At 37.2% G+C, this 13,689-nt stretch overlaps 1 protein-coding gene across 3 annotated transcripts in view; it reads right to left on the reverse strand.

Moving 5' to 3' along the window:
• Window positions 1–13,689, reverse strand: part of NBEA (neurobeachin) — a gene marked incomplete at both ends in the record, with an annotated part of 605,261 nt that overhangs the window by 46,140 nt on the left and 545,432 nt on the right. For all 3 annotated transcript variants that reach the window (XM_079722002.1, XM_079722001.1, XM_079722000.1), the window contains one exon: window positions 9,084–9,236. In XM_079722002.1, the coding sequence (XP_079578128.1) occupies window positions 9,084–9,236 (153 nt within the window). The remainder of the gene's footprint in view (window positions 1–9,083; window positions 9,237–13,689) is intronic.

The following is a 13,689-nucleotide window of genomic DNA, read 5'->3' on the forward strand; positions in this document are numbered from 1 at the left end:
TTATTCCCCACCCCATTCTTTTTCCAGAAGAATGACTTCTTCTAGAAAGTAATCCATCTCTGCTGCTCTAGCCATCACCACTCAGCACACTTGGCCCCCACCCTTCCTTTACCTGGCTCTGTAGGACTAGAGAAATCTAAGGGAAAAAGGTCACTACTAGGAAGTTGCAGAGGGAAACTGTTGTCTCTAACTTTAAAATACATCCAGAATTGATTAATTTCTTGCTACCTTCACTGCTACCACGCTGGTCCAAGCCGCCATCATCTCTCACAATACCTCCTAACAGACGTGCCTGATGCTACCCTGTGCCTCAGCAGTTCATTCCCATCACCGCAGCCCGGGTGATCCTTTCACAGCACAGCAAAATCGTAGAACTCGTCTGCTTAAAGCACTGCAACAACTCTTGATTTCACTCAGAGTAAAAATGCAAAGTGTTGCAGTGGCCTTCAAGGCCATATGTGATTTGCATCTGTTACCACTCAGTCCTCTCCTCCTACTGTGCGCTCCATGTTTCTCCTACCCCAGCCCACTGGCTTCCTTGCCAAGCACACCCCTGCCACAGGGTCTTGGCTCCGATGTTCCTTCTGCCTTCACTGCTCTTTTCCCAGGAGAGGAAGAGTCTCTGGGTCACTCTCTCACGTCCTTCAGGCCTTAGTTCAAGTCTCACCATCACAGTGAGGGGATCCTGACCATCCACCCCTGTATTTCTGATCCCCTTGCTTTGCACTTCTTTTTCCCACAGTATTGATCACCTGCTAACATTCTAGATATTTTACTTATTAATTTCTGTTTATTGTCTGTCTCTCTTTGATCAAAAGTAAGCTCCATGAGGGCCAAGATCTTTGTCTGTTGGTTCACCGGTATACTCGAAACACATAAAATAGCGCCTGCAACGCTCAGCAATGATCTGTTGACTGAGCGTTGACTGAGGCTGTATGTTTATTCATGCGGGTTCCTAACTAAAATGTGAGCTCCTGAAGGCCACTGGCTGCGTGGCTCACGCTTGTGTCTCCAGAGCCTAGAGCGGTATGAAGACAGTAACAGGCCCTCAATGATGGGGGTAAATGAAGGGATTTCTCTGCTTTACTCTAGCCTTATTTAGAGTAGGATTCATGGCCAACTCTTCTTTGTGTTTTCCATAATACCTTACTCAGAACTGGCTCTCAATAAAGATTTATGTAATGAGCAAATCCCCAGTTTCAGAGATAAGGAAGACTGTGAAGCTCCAAGAGATAAGGATGTCTTATCCATCCAGAGTGTCCCAGCTAACAGGTGGCAGGGCAGGCACCCACATACAAGATATCTATTGCAATATATATACTTTTTCCATCTCAATATTTTAAGATGCTGCCAAAGACTTCCAACAATTCTTATGTTATGTTATTTGCTTAAACTTCATTTTTGAGCAAGGTATTTTTTCAGTACAATATACCCTAAATGCACGTTTTTACCTATCACAAAAGAGACTTTTTCCTTAAAAAGTGAGAATCTAATAAAGGATGTAATACAGTCAAAGCAAAACTACACCCCACTGTGCTCTCTGCCTCAGCGTGCTGCATCCCGCCCTGCAGACAGAACGGTCTGCGCCTGGTCCCACAGCACCAGGACATGCCGGGCGGAGGGCTGGAGAGATTAGTAGTGCACATCCGAGACAGGTCTTTTTCTAAAACAAATTTTTTAAAAGGGCAGATTATGATTGATGAACCCGGCATTAAGGTAATGCTATCAGACGTACTTTCTATTTCTACCCTTCGTGAGGAGGTCAGATTATAATCACGTTAGAACTGAACACAGTGCTTTATTAATGTTTCATGACTGAGTCGGTCGCAATCAGCCTAGCTTCATGTGGATAAATTAAACCAGTTCTTGATGTATGAACTCAATGCATTGAGAGTTTATTGAAATGTCTACTAAAAGTGTCTCTATCACCTTTCCAGGTTTGCTAATGAAACCAAATTTTGAATTTCACAGTTCTTCAGTGAAACACAAACCTTGTCACCATTTTTACAAAATACAAACAACTCTAACCAATTATATATATTGTTGTCTATAAATAAAAAAACAACGGACTAAAAGAAGTACATCATTAAAAATTCAAAGTATTGTTTCATTTTAAAAAATAAGAAAAGTTAATGAGGTTGTCAGCACGTAAAGGCATCTACAAATGCATCAAATGCCTTTTTAATTGCTGGCATGGGATAATGAAGCTGATCATTTATAATCAATGATATCATCCCTTTTTATAACATTATTTTTGTCTTCTTTGCCTTGAATTTCTTAATGACAGCTTGAGAGAAGAAGGAGGGAATGCTCCTTTGTACGGATACAGAATACTAATCCACACAAGAGCCGAAGGCTTTTTTACCACTGTGAATGTCATTTCTTTGGGCTCTATGACATTTTCATTTTATACTTTAGTCTCATTACAAAGAACTCCATCAAATAACTGAAGATAATCCCAGTCCAAATTATAAATATACTAGAGCGCATTTTCTCTAAACCCATTCCATTTCATAAGCACTAAATCCTGTATGAGCTAGCTACCCAGCCAGTATAAAGTTAGAAACTTTCAAAGCTACAAAATAATAATAAAAGGTGGATGTTGTATTCATGGAATTTATGGAAAACTTATGAAAAGTTAAAGACTTCTATATTTTATATTATCACCCAGGTAATTATAGAAATATTCATCAAGTAAATATTTCTTCAGCAAAAAAAGAAGATAGGTAGATAATTGGTTACATTTTCCAGTTTTAACACAGATGGCTGACCTTATTTCTTCATAACATCAGTATGATCATTTCCCATCAGTATGATGGGAAAATGGACCAGAGGTTGGAGCAAAGGAAACCATACATAGGGTGCTGTGAAGGAAAACTTCAGGTTAAAGGAAAGTACAGGAGACACTGAGACAGGAGAGCAGCTGTAGACACACACGGCTACATTCTGTAACGTGACTTTTGATAGCTCTGATGCTTTAACACTCTTCCCAGAGGCAACAGCTTGGGTCTGCCCTTTAGCTCAATTCTGATGCACCAAGAATGGCAGCTATAGACATAGAATCTTTTGATACACATGGTAGCTTTCCCTTTCTATTCCGTGGAGTCCCTTCAAGGAAAACCCAGGGAAAGAAGACAAAGACTAACCACTTCTCAAGCCACCTATTACGTGCTGGCTAGGCACTTGCTACATAGGATCAATTTAACCTGTCATTGCCTCCTGGTGTCCCAGGGAACCAAGACTGGGGCAGTTTGATTTTCCCAAATCAGCAGAATTTTGTGTAAAACCTTTCATTCCGTGGAGTAAAGGTTCAGTTCACAAGTCTTACCAAATTCATAACGCCTATAAGATACCAAGAATTTGGTTTTGAATAGAGAAAAAAAGTGCCTTGCTTCTTTCATTTCTTCATGAAGCCAAGTTGGAACTTATTACTTACAATAAAAATGTACCATTCATTTCTGAAAACGTTTTATGACATTTTCAGAAATGCACAAGTATTTATCTCTCATACTTTAGTTATAAAAACTTGTTCTTTTGAACAGATGAAAGCAAATCTTTGAGGAACAGTTACTTCACCATATCATGCAATCCTTATAGTTCCTAGTACACTGAACACGAAGGTCGACAAACATGTGTTTACAGTGATACTAAATAGTGAGATTTATTTTGAAGAAGCACTGTATTCTGACTTAAAGTTTGCTCAGCAGTGCTTCAGCTCTTAGAAAGACAAGATGTAAGAGATAAGAGGTGTGTAAACAGAAGTCAGTTCTTAAACTGGTAATGTTAGGACCAGGAGTAAATTATTTATTATATTTATGTGCAATAGAAGTACACTGAGCAACTATAAATATATAAAAAATAATTTATTACTCAAAATTTGCCTTTGTGTATTTTATTCTCTCTTAAGAGGGAAAAATCTATTTTAGAGTTTAAATTGTTTTTACAGTGTTATTATCCTTTCTCAGCCTGTATCTTTCAATGAATAATCTGCTAATTCTCTTAAAACCCAAATGAAATGAGAGCATTTTGTGAGAATCAGGTATTTCTAAGGAAAAGGGATTTCTAAAAACTCTTATGTGGTGATCGCATGAATAATAAGATAGGCCAGAGTGTCACTGATTAAATCTGAATCATAAGTCTGAGTCAAATTAGGCGTTTGGAGGTCATCCATGCTTAGATACAGATAGTTTGCAAATAACACACAGGTTGTATTTCAAAGTGCTTTATAATTTGGTGTTTGGAACATATATTGCAGTAGAAACAGTATTAGTCTAATCTGGATTGATTCTCAAGTCGATCTATAAGGCCATATTTTGTTTAAAATATAGGTGAACTTTTAAAGTCTGTAAATGGATATAGGGGACATGACATTCAGAGTGCCAACCTGTGATGCCAGGCACAGTAAGTAAGAAAAGGCACTTGGGTCCAGACCTGGGGTCAGTCACTTTGCCTTTCTGTGTCTCAGTCTTATTCAAATAAAGGTCTGCTCCGGGTCTCAAATCCTGTGTGTGACTATAAAGTTTAACATGTAAACTAATGTAAAATAATGCCATTTCCTCCATTTTGTAGAGCTGGAAGATAGCCTTCTTCCAACACCCGCTGGGTGGTGGGACGGGACTTCCTCAGCTGTAAACCGAGCTTTTACTGGCTGGGAAAGGAAGTCTTATGGGGTGAGAACTTTGGGGATAAAGAGTTAGAAATAGGATCACAGAAAGTCAGGTCTGCTGAGCTGTTGAGGCTGGAACATGCTGCTGGTTTGGGGTCAATTCCCTCTTATCTCTGTCTCTTCTTCTGCTGGCCCCAAGGTACTGGCTTCTAGTTAGAAGACATGTTTCCTTCCCTCCTTCTTTCCCTCTCCCTCTCCACAGCTCCTCAAGTCACTACTCACTCGAGCCTGGAGTCTGTGGGTAGGAACACTGCCACTCTGATAAGTAGGTGATCTTTGACAAAGTAACTTACCTCACTGAGTTTCAGTATAATTCTCATTTCAGAAGACTTTTTGAGGATTAAATGAATATTGCACCTGAAGCTCTATCTAGCACAGTATTTGACAAATAATAAACAATCAATAGATGGCATAGGTTACCAGCACTACTGCCATTATTTTATCTTGGTCAGCCATCATATTGGGATGACTCAGGACCACCACTGAGATACGGGGTATGGTGACTAAGATTAGGGTATCCAACCTCCTGTGCAGCAGTTGTCAGCTGTAAGTCTTGGAATGAGGAAAGCAGAGAAAAAAATTGTAAGCAACTACACCCTGGAAGAAAGGAGACTGTCCTAGCCCCATCATGTAGCTCTTTATACATAAAAAGAGGTATAAACTGGGTGCTGTCTAGAGTAACATTCCACTTACTAAGGGAGGGTTTTGTCACTTCACGTTTGAGTACCAACTCCCAGATCTGGAATTGATCTAACAATTACCAGTGAAACCTGAGGTAGAAGACAGTCACTCTCCTCCAAAGCTATAAAGTTGACACTTCCCCTAGGGCCTCTGTTAGCACTCGACTGACTCTTGTTTATCGTAAGGCCTTGATAAGTTTGATTGTCTGATTTTGTAGACTAGAGATTATAAGAAAAATTCGAATCACTATGGCCATTAAAGGAAAGTGTGATGATAGCTAACAATCTAAAGAAGAAAATAGAAAAAGAATAGATATGGAATTATATCACTTCACAGAATAATGGGTACTTATGATAATAAAGAGAAGTTTCATCCTTTGTATAAGAGGGTAGAAAACCAAATAGTAATACATTTTAGAACAACAACCACAACAGGGTTCAAAAAAGTTCTCACTTAGCTATAAAAATCTAGAAACTTCATTTATTTGGTAAGTTTATTTAGCTGGACTGCATTAGTACCCAACATACTAGATGAATGAAGCACTGTGATTTTTCTGCAGGTTTAGTCAAGACTGTACGGTCCTGCTTGTTCAGTTTATATCAGTAATAACTATCTGATAATTTCTCATGCATAATAATCATCTTTCCCTACATTTAAAACATTCTGTGCACGATGCTGCCCTGGGGATTTGTGTTTAGAAACACAACTGCTTTTTCTTTTTCAATTAGGCATATCATTAATAAAATTACTAATTCTGGGGCGTTTAAACTTTTTCACTAATGAGGAACACAGAAGTTGTATCTATAATGAATCATTACCTGATGTTTATTAAAATATATCTAAAAATGTTTTAGCATCCAATAAACACATGAAGAGATTCTCAACATCATCAGTCACCAGGGAAATGCAAATTAAAATTGTAATGAGATATTATTTCACATCTACAATAATGGCTATAATAAAAAAAAACAAATAGTAACAAGTGTTGGTGAAGATGTGGAGGAACTGGAACAGTCATACATTGCTATTGGGAATGTAAGATACACAGTCACTTTGCAAAAGAGTTAATTTCTTAAAAAGCTAGATATAAATTTACTATATGACTCAGAAATTCTACCACTAGGTATATACCCCAAAGCAAGGAAAACACGTGCCCATATAGAGACTTCTATGTGAACATTCATAGTAGAATTATTCATAACAGCCAAAAAGTGGAAACAACTCAAAAGTTTATCAACTGATGAATGGATAAACAAAATGTGGTATATCCATACAGTGGACTATCGTTATGCAAAAAGAGGAACAAAAACTGATATACGCTACAACATGGATGAATCTCAAAAACTATGCTAAGTGAAAGACGTCAAACACAAAAGAACACATATTGTATGGGTCTATTTAAGAAAAATGTCCTGAAGAGGCAAACCTATGGAGAGAGAAGGCAGACTAATGATTGTCTGGGGCTGGAGGTAGGCACAGGATAATTCTGGGGCAAAAGAAATGTTCTAAAATTATATTTTGGTGATGGTCACACAACTCTGTAAATTTGCTAAGAATCATTAAAATTGTACAAGTGAATTTTATCACAAATAATGATTTTTTAAAAACACTCATAATGTAGTCCCACTTTACAGATGAGAAATATGAGAACCAGAGATGCTCCATAATTTACTCAGGGCAATGAAGCTAGTAAATGGCAAAGCTCAGATTCAAGAGCCAGGAAACTTTTAAACCCCAAGTATTCTTTCCAATATAACCACCTGGCATTTATTAATTGTTAGCAGCCACATAAAAACCTGTGTTTAATCAGAGCAAGAGAAAATTTGGTCCAACAATTTTTGCTACTTTGCCTGCCTGAGTGAAGGATTCATTTCGTTTCACTAGTTTGGACCTAAGTAGACAACATGCTAAAATCATTAAGATTATTACCCCATGTGATTCATTCAATCATTCATAACAGCAAATATCTGGTGACTAACTACTCTTGCAGGCACAGTTCTTGGCTCTAGAAATATACAGTGAAATGATGTGACTGAGAGACACATCTCAGACACAACTCAGTATGTAGTGGGTTCCAGAGTTGAGTTTGTGGATCTGGTATCCTTACACTGATATCATAGCCAGTATTCAAGTATGTAAGGGTATTGTGGTAATAATAAACAACCAGTTCTAAAAATAAGTATAGACTTTAGAAGTATGCATCACTAAAGTATAAATCCTTCACATTAAAAAGATAAATTGAAGAGATAATCTATTGTTCAAGAAGATGGTGTGAGATTATGCCATATACCTGAAAGTGCCAATTTCCAGATTGAGAAGTGAGAGAAATCCTATATAAAATTTATGTACTACATGATATTACCTCAGGGGGAGACTAGATTACAGATTATCTATACAGTAACTTTAAACATAGATCTACTGTCTCAGTACCAGCTTTCTAAAATAAAGTGTATTAAAAGTAAAATATTTCTTGGAGACAGAAAAATAGCTCTAAAATTGAAGGGAGCATGTGACTGACAGTGACAAAAAGAGACACAAAATCAGGGGTAGAAGAAGGAACCACACATTGTATGATCCTGTTTATGCGAAATAAACAGGATAGGCAAATCTTTAGAGACAGAAAGTAGATTAGTGGTTGCCTAGAGCTGGTTGGGGGAATGGGGAAAATGGGCAGGGGGAGATGCTAAAGGGTATTGGGTTTCTTAATGGGGTAATGAAAATGTTCATAATTGACTGTGGTGATGGTTGCACAACTCTGTGAATAGACTAAAACCCACTGATTTTTTTTTCTTTACTTTAAATGGTTGACTTGTATGGTATGGGAATTGTATCTGTGTGATATATGTGAATTATACAGCTCTTACTAAAGAAGGACTGAGGGATATGTGAGGTCCACTGCAATATGTGGACCTTATTTGGATTCTAATTCAAATAAATAAGCTGTCAAAATGAAATAAAACATATTTATGGGACAGCTGGAAAAACTGGGAGTGAAACAGGGTTAAAAACATATTTGGGGTCATAGGTTGTATTGATATAATTCCTCAATTGGCCAAGAACAATAGTACACTAGAGACGTTGCTTGGTAAAGTGGTTCATTTCCATATACCGTAACCCCATTGAGATTAAAATCTCCTTAAATATGGATAAAATATATTAAGATCTATAAAATAACCACATGCAAACATTCTATTTACACATTTTCTATTTGAACACCCAGACATCTGTCATACAGATTCAAAAAGTAATGACATTTTCTATCTAAGAATGTCTACAAGATGGGTGTTCTCTTAGTCAAGTATATTACATTTTAAGGTGTGTTTTACAGCTTATAATTTCCTACATACAAATATGTTCTAAATGTATATTGTTTTGAGTACTTTATGAGTGAAAAAACAGTGCAGATTTAGCCAATAGACAAAAATAAGGAATGGGCATCAATTTTGACCATTTTAGAATACATTAGTCAACAGATGCTCATCTGATTGTCTTCTCCTAAGGGAGCAAATATAACTGAATTACCATTCCTTTATTAGTCCTCATGAAAGGAAAATCCACTCTACAATAAAGAACTGCTGTCAAAAGACAACAGTAAAATGCTTTCTTTTTTTTTTCTCAAAAATTTAGCCTTGCATTTATAGATGTTAAAAGACAATTTTTTAGTAGCTGAAAACTAAACTACAGAATATTTTTTACTTCCTTGTGACTGCTCAAGCAAAAACAAAATCGCTCTTACCATCCTGTTGATCCGTACAAAGTCTTCAGGTTTTTTTGCCCAAGGGGGAAGATCAACATCATTTACCACCACTTCATCTTCTCTGACTCCAAGATTATATCCATTACTGTTGACAAACATCTCCGGTAGGTAATAGAACTCTGGAATTAGTTCCTGCCAGGAATAAAAATGTAGCATATTAAACCACTTTAAAAATCAGTTGAATGAAAGTATTAATTTATAACAACTGTAAACAGAATTAATTTCTTTACTTAAATTCAATATTTTATTACTTAGTTCCATTCTTTTTTTAATTTTCTTTAGATAGGAGTCTAGGAAAAGAAGGCAAACACTTTTCTTGAACAATATGCTTGATAATTTATGTTTATAAGATTTTCAATCTTATCTTGCCACAAATTAGTTAAGAGAAATGGGTTACAGAATCAACAATATTCCCAATAGTATCAGTGAACAAATATATAAGGTTATACATACAAGTCTCTGCTGTTCAACAAACTTTTCCAAATTCTATTAATAAAATATCCAAATTCAAAAAAAGGTGTTGCCAGTATTGGTTAAAAATCATGTAATGTCTTCTACTTTTCTTTTTGACTCCACTGGCAATTACAATACATGATTTTTATGAAGAGACTCATTGTTTTATTTTATAGTTTGGCAAAATAAATTGTTTTTATACCTACCACTAAATACAATAAGAGATGATATGCAACATAATAAGTTTAAATATTCAATGCATGCCACTTGAATACTAAGTTCTTAACTTGAATGCAAAGATAACTTGTGTTATTTGTATGTAAGTATGGCATTAACGACTGGGTTCAGGGCAAACTTGCGTTTGATGCATGTCTAATATGTGGTTTATGTAACTTTAGAAGAAATATGATACAGGAGTGAACTGATTTTATGACCTTAAAAGTTTTAATTTGTTCTCCTTTTTTTAAAAAAAACAACTTGAGGAAATGAAAACAAAAAACACAGTAGTTTTATGTTTACCATCAATATTATGAAAAAATACTGATCTTTTCAAATATCAAGATGAGGGTTAAATTAACTTTATCTGTGAAAAGCATAAGAACATTTATTTGTGTAACAGGTCTGACATGGATGGCATAGTACCCAAAATTTGAATCTCACTTTGGAATACACAGTGATAAATAGAAAAGCTAAAAAATAAACAAACACCCCCACCAAAAAAAAAAACACACCAGACACTGAGGTCTTCAAATAAACTGGATTCTTCAACCCAAGAAAAGCATACACAAAAGTGTTCCCTTTATCAAATTACCAATGGCATTTTTCACAAAACTAGAACAAAAAATTTTACAATTTGTATGGAAACACAAAAGACCATGAATAACCAAAGCAATCTGGAGAAAGAAAAACAGAGCTGGAGGAATCAGGCTCCCTGATTTCAGAATATACTACAAAGCTACAGTAATCAAGACAGTATGGTACTGGCACAAAAACAGAAATATAGATCAATGGAACAGGAGGGGAAGCCCAGAGATAAACCCATGCACCTATGGTCAACTAATCTATGAAAAGGAGGCAAGAATATATAATGGAGAAAAGACAGCCTCTTCAATAAGTGGTGCTGGGAAAACTGGACAGCTACATGTAAAAGAATGAAATTAGAACACTCCCTAACACCATATACAAAAATAAACTCAAAATGGATTAAAGACCTAAATGTAAGGCCAGACACTATAAAACTCTTAGAGGAAAGCATAGGTAGAACACTCTTTGACATAAATCACAGCAAGATCCTTTTTGACCCACCTCCTAGAGTAATGGAAAATAACCCAAAAAACAAATGGGACCTAATTAAACTTAAAAGCCTTTGCACAGCAAAGGGAACCATAAACAAGATGAAAAGACAACCCTTAGAATGGGAGAAAATATTTGCATACGAAGCAACTGACAAAGGATTAATCTCCAAAATAATACAAACATCTCATGCAGCTCAATATCAAAAAAACAAACAACCCAATCCAAAAATGGGCAGAAGGCCTAAACAGACATTTTTCTGAAGAAGACATACAGATGGCCAACAAACACATGAAAAGCTGCTCAGCATCACTAATCATTAGAGAAATGCAAATCAAAACTACAATGAGGTATCACCTCACACAGGTCAGAATGGCTATCATCAAAAAATCTACAAACAATAAATGCTGGAGAGGGTGGAGAAAAGGGAACCCTCTTGAACTGTTGGTGGGAATGTAAATTGATACAGCCACTATGGAGAACAGTATGGAGGGTGCTTAAAAAACTAAAAATACCATATGACCCAGCAATCCCACTACTGGGCATATATCCAGAGAAAACTGTAAAACAAAAAGACACATGCACCCCAATGTTCACTGCAGCACTATTTACAATAGCCAGGACATGAAAGCAACCTAAATGTCCATCAACAAATGAATGGATAAAGATGATGTGGTACATGTACAATGGAATATTACTCAGCCATAAAAAGGAGTGAAACTGAGTAATTGGTAGAGACGTGAATGGACCTAGAGGGTGTCATACAGAATGAAGTAAGTCAGAAAGAGAAAAACAAATATCGTATATTAACACATATATGTGGAATCTAGAAAAACGGTATAGATGATCTTATTTGCAAAGCAGAAAAAGAGACAAAGACGTAGAGAACCAACGTATGGATACCTAGGGGGAAAGGGCGGGGGGTGGGAGGAATTGGGAGATTGGGATTGACATATATACACTATTGATATTATGTATAAAATAGAGAACAAATGCGGAACTCTACTTAATGCACTGTGGTGACCTAAATGGGAAGGAAGTCCAAAAAAGAGGGGATGTATGTATATGTATAGCTGATTCATTTTGCTGTACAGTAGAAACTAACACAACATTGTAAAGCAACTATACTCCAATAAAAATTAATTTTAAAAAAAGTGTTCTCGGGCTTCCCTGGTGGCTCAGTGGTTGAGAGTCCGCCTGCTGATGCAGGGGACACGGGTTCGTGTCCCGGTCTGGGAAGATCCCACATGCCGCGGAGCGGCTGGGCCCGTGAGCCATGGCCGTTGAGCCTGCGCGTCCGGAGCCTGTGCTCCGCAACGGGAGAGGCCACAACAGTGAGAGGCGCACATACCGCAAAAAAAAAAAAACTGTTCTCTTTATGGGTTCTCCTGCTAAAACCAACATTTATCTGCTATAGCATAAGTGTTTATCTTAGCAATCCTCTGTGAGAATTTGATCATTAACCGTTCTTATGATAACAAATGTGAACCATAGAAAAATATAACCATGTTTATTTTCTCCAGCATTATGGGAGTTTGAACAGATTTGTGTAAATGAATTTTCCGGATAAGCAGAGCTTAACTTTTTAAGAATCATAATTTTTCTTCTATTTAAACCATTTAAATAGAAATCTCTCTAAAACCCATTATATAATTCCCTGATATTTATTTATTCATGTACTAAAGTTTGAGTACCAGGCATTGTGATGGGTACTAAGAAAACAAATAATGAACAATCATGGCCTTACCTTTGAGTAATTCATAGTCTGGTCTATGGGGCAAATGTATAAACAGATGGTTATAATGCACAACAATAATAGCTGTGAAAGTATAAACAAAGCACAAGGGAGCAGAGAGGACAGAGCAGGGAACTCTGGGCAAGTCAGAAAAGATTTCACTGGAGATCAGACATTGAGTTCAACCATGGCGAAGATAAAGGTGGGGGAAGGGGCAGGGGGACTGGCAGAGAGTATTATCAAGGAGTGGTACGAACCGAGTACGGGTGGAGTGTCGGATATATTGGGGGACAGATCAAGATGGGGTGGAATGAGATGGTGGGAGGTGTATGGAGTCAGAGGACGAAGGAAGTTTTATGCCAATCTAAGCTCTTTGGATTTTGTCTTATGGGCAATAATTTTTTAAAAAAAGAGCTATTGACATGATTACATTTATTTTAAAGCAAGACACTGGGTGTCAGAGTAAAGAATGAACTGGAGAGGGGAGAGACTAGGTATATGTGTGGGTGGGGAGGGGGAAAGGGGGAACCAGCAGCAGCAAGGAGAACGGGAGGGAAGAGGGAAGGGAAACTGCGGCCGTGTTGAGTAAGGGGACATATTGTGGGACTGTACCAGGGAGGGCCATCTGCAACACACGTGAGGATGAGCAAACAAAGATGTGGACCCGGGGATGCAAAAAGGAGAGGGAATCAGATGGCTCATACGGAGAGGCAAATATATATTAATAATCAACTACGTACAAGACATCAAGGGCACAAGAACTGTGGGAAAGGAGAACTACAGTGAAATTAATGTTAATGTAAATTTTCAGTGACTTGAATGTGAGGGGGCAATTAAGAAGGGGCTAAAAGAAAAGCTAACAGGTAAACAAACATTCTTATTTGCAGATAATGATACAGCTTAGGTGGTGGATAAACCAGGGGCTAAAGGGTGCTTCAGCAACATCTATCAGCAATGACTATCATGAGTTTGACTTCTGGGCTGGGTAAGCATGACAGAGTATATACCATGTTGCACTGAGGGGCCAGTTTGGTAAAGGTGTGTGGTCACTGATTAGAAGGTAGAAGTAAAGTATCATTGCTATTCTCATTTATTTGTACTCAA

The sequence above is a fragment of the Hyperoodon ampullatus genome (assembly GCF_949752795.1).
Source record: "Hyperoodon ampullatus genome assembly, chromosome: 16".
Classification (NCBI taxonomy): Eukaryota; Metazoa; Chordata; class Mammalia; order Artiodactyla; family Ziphiidae; genus Hyperoodon; species Hyperoodon ampullatus.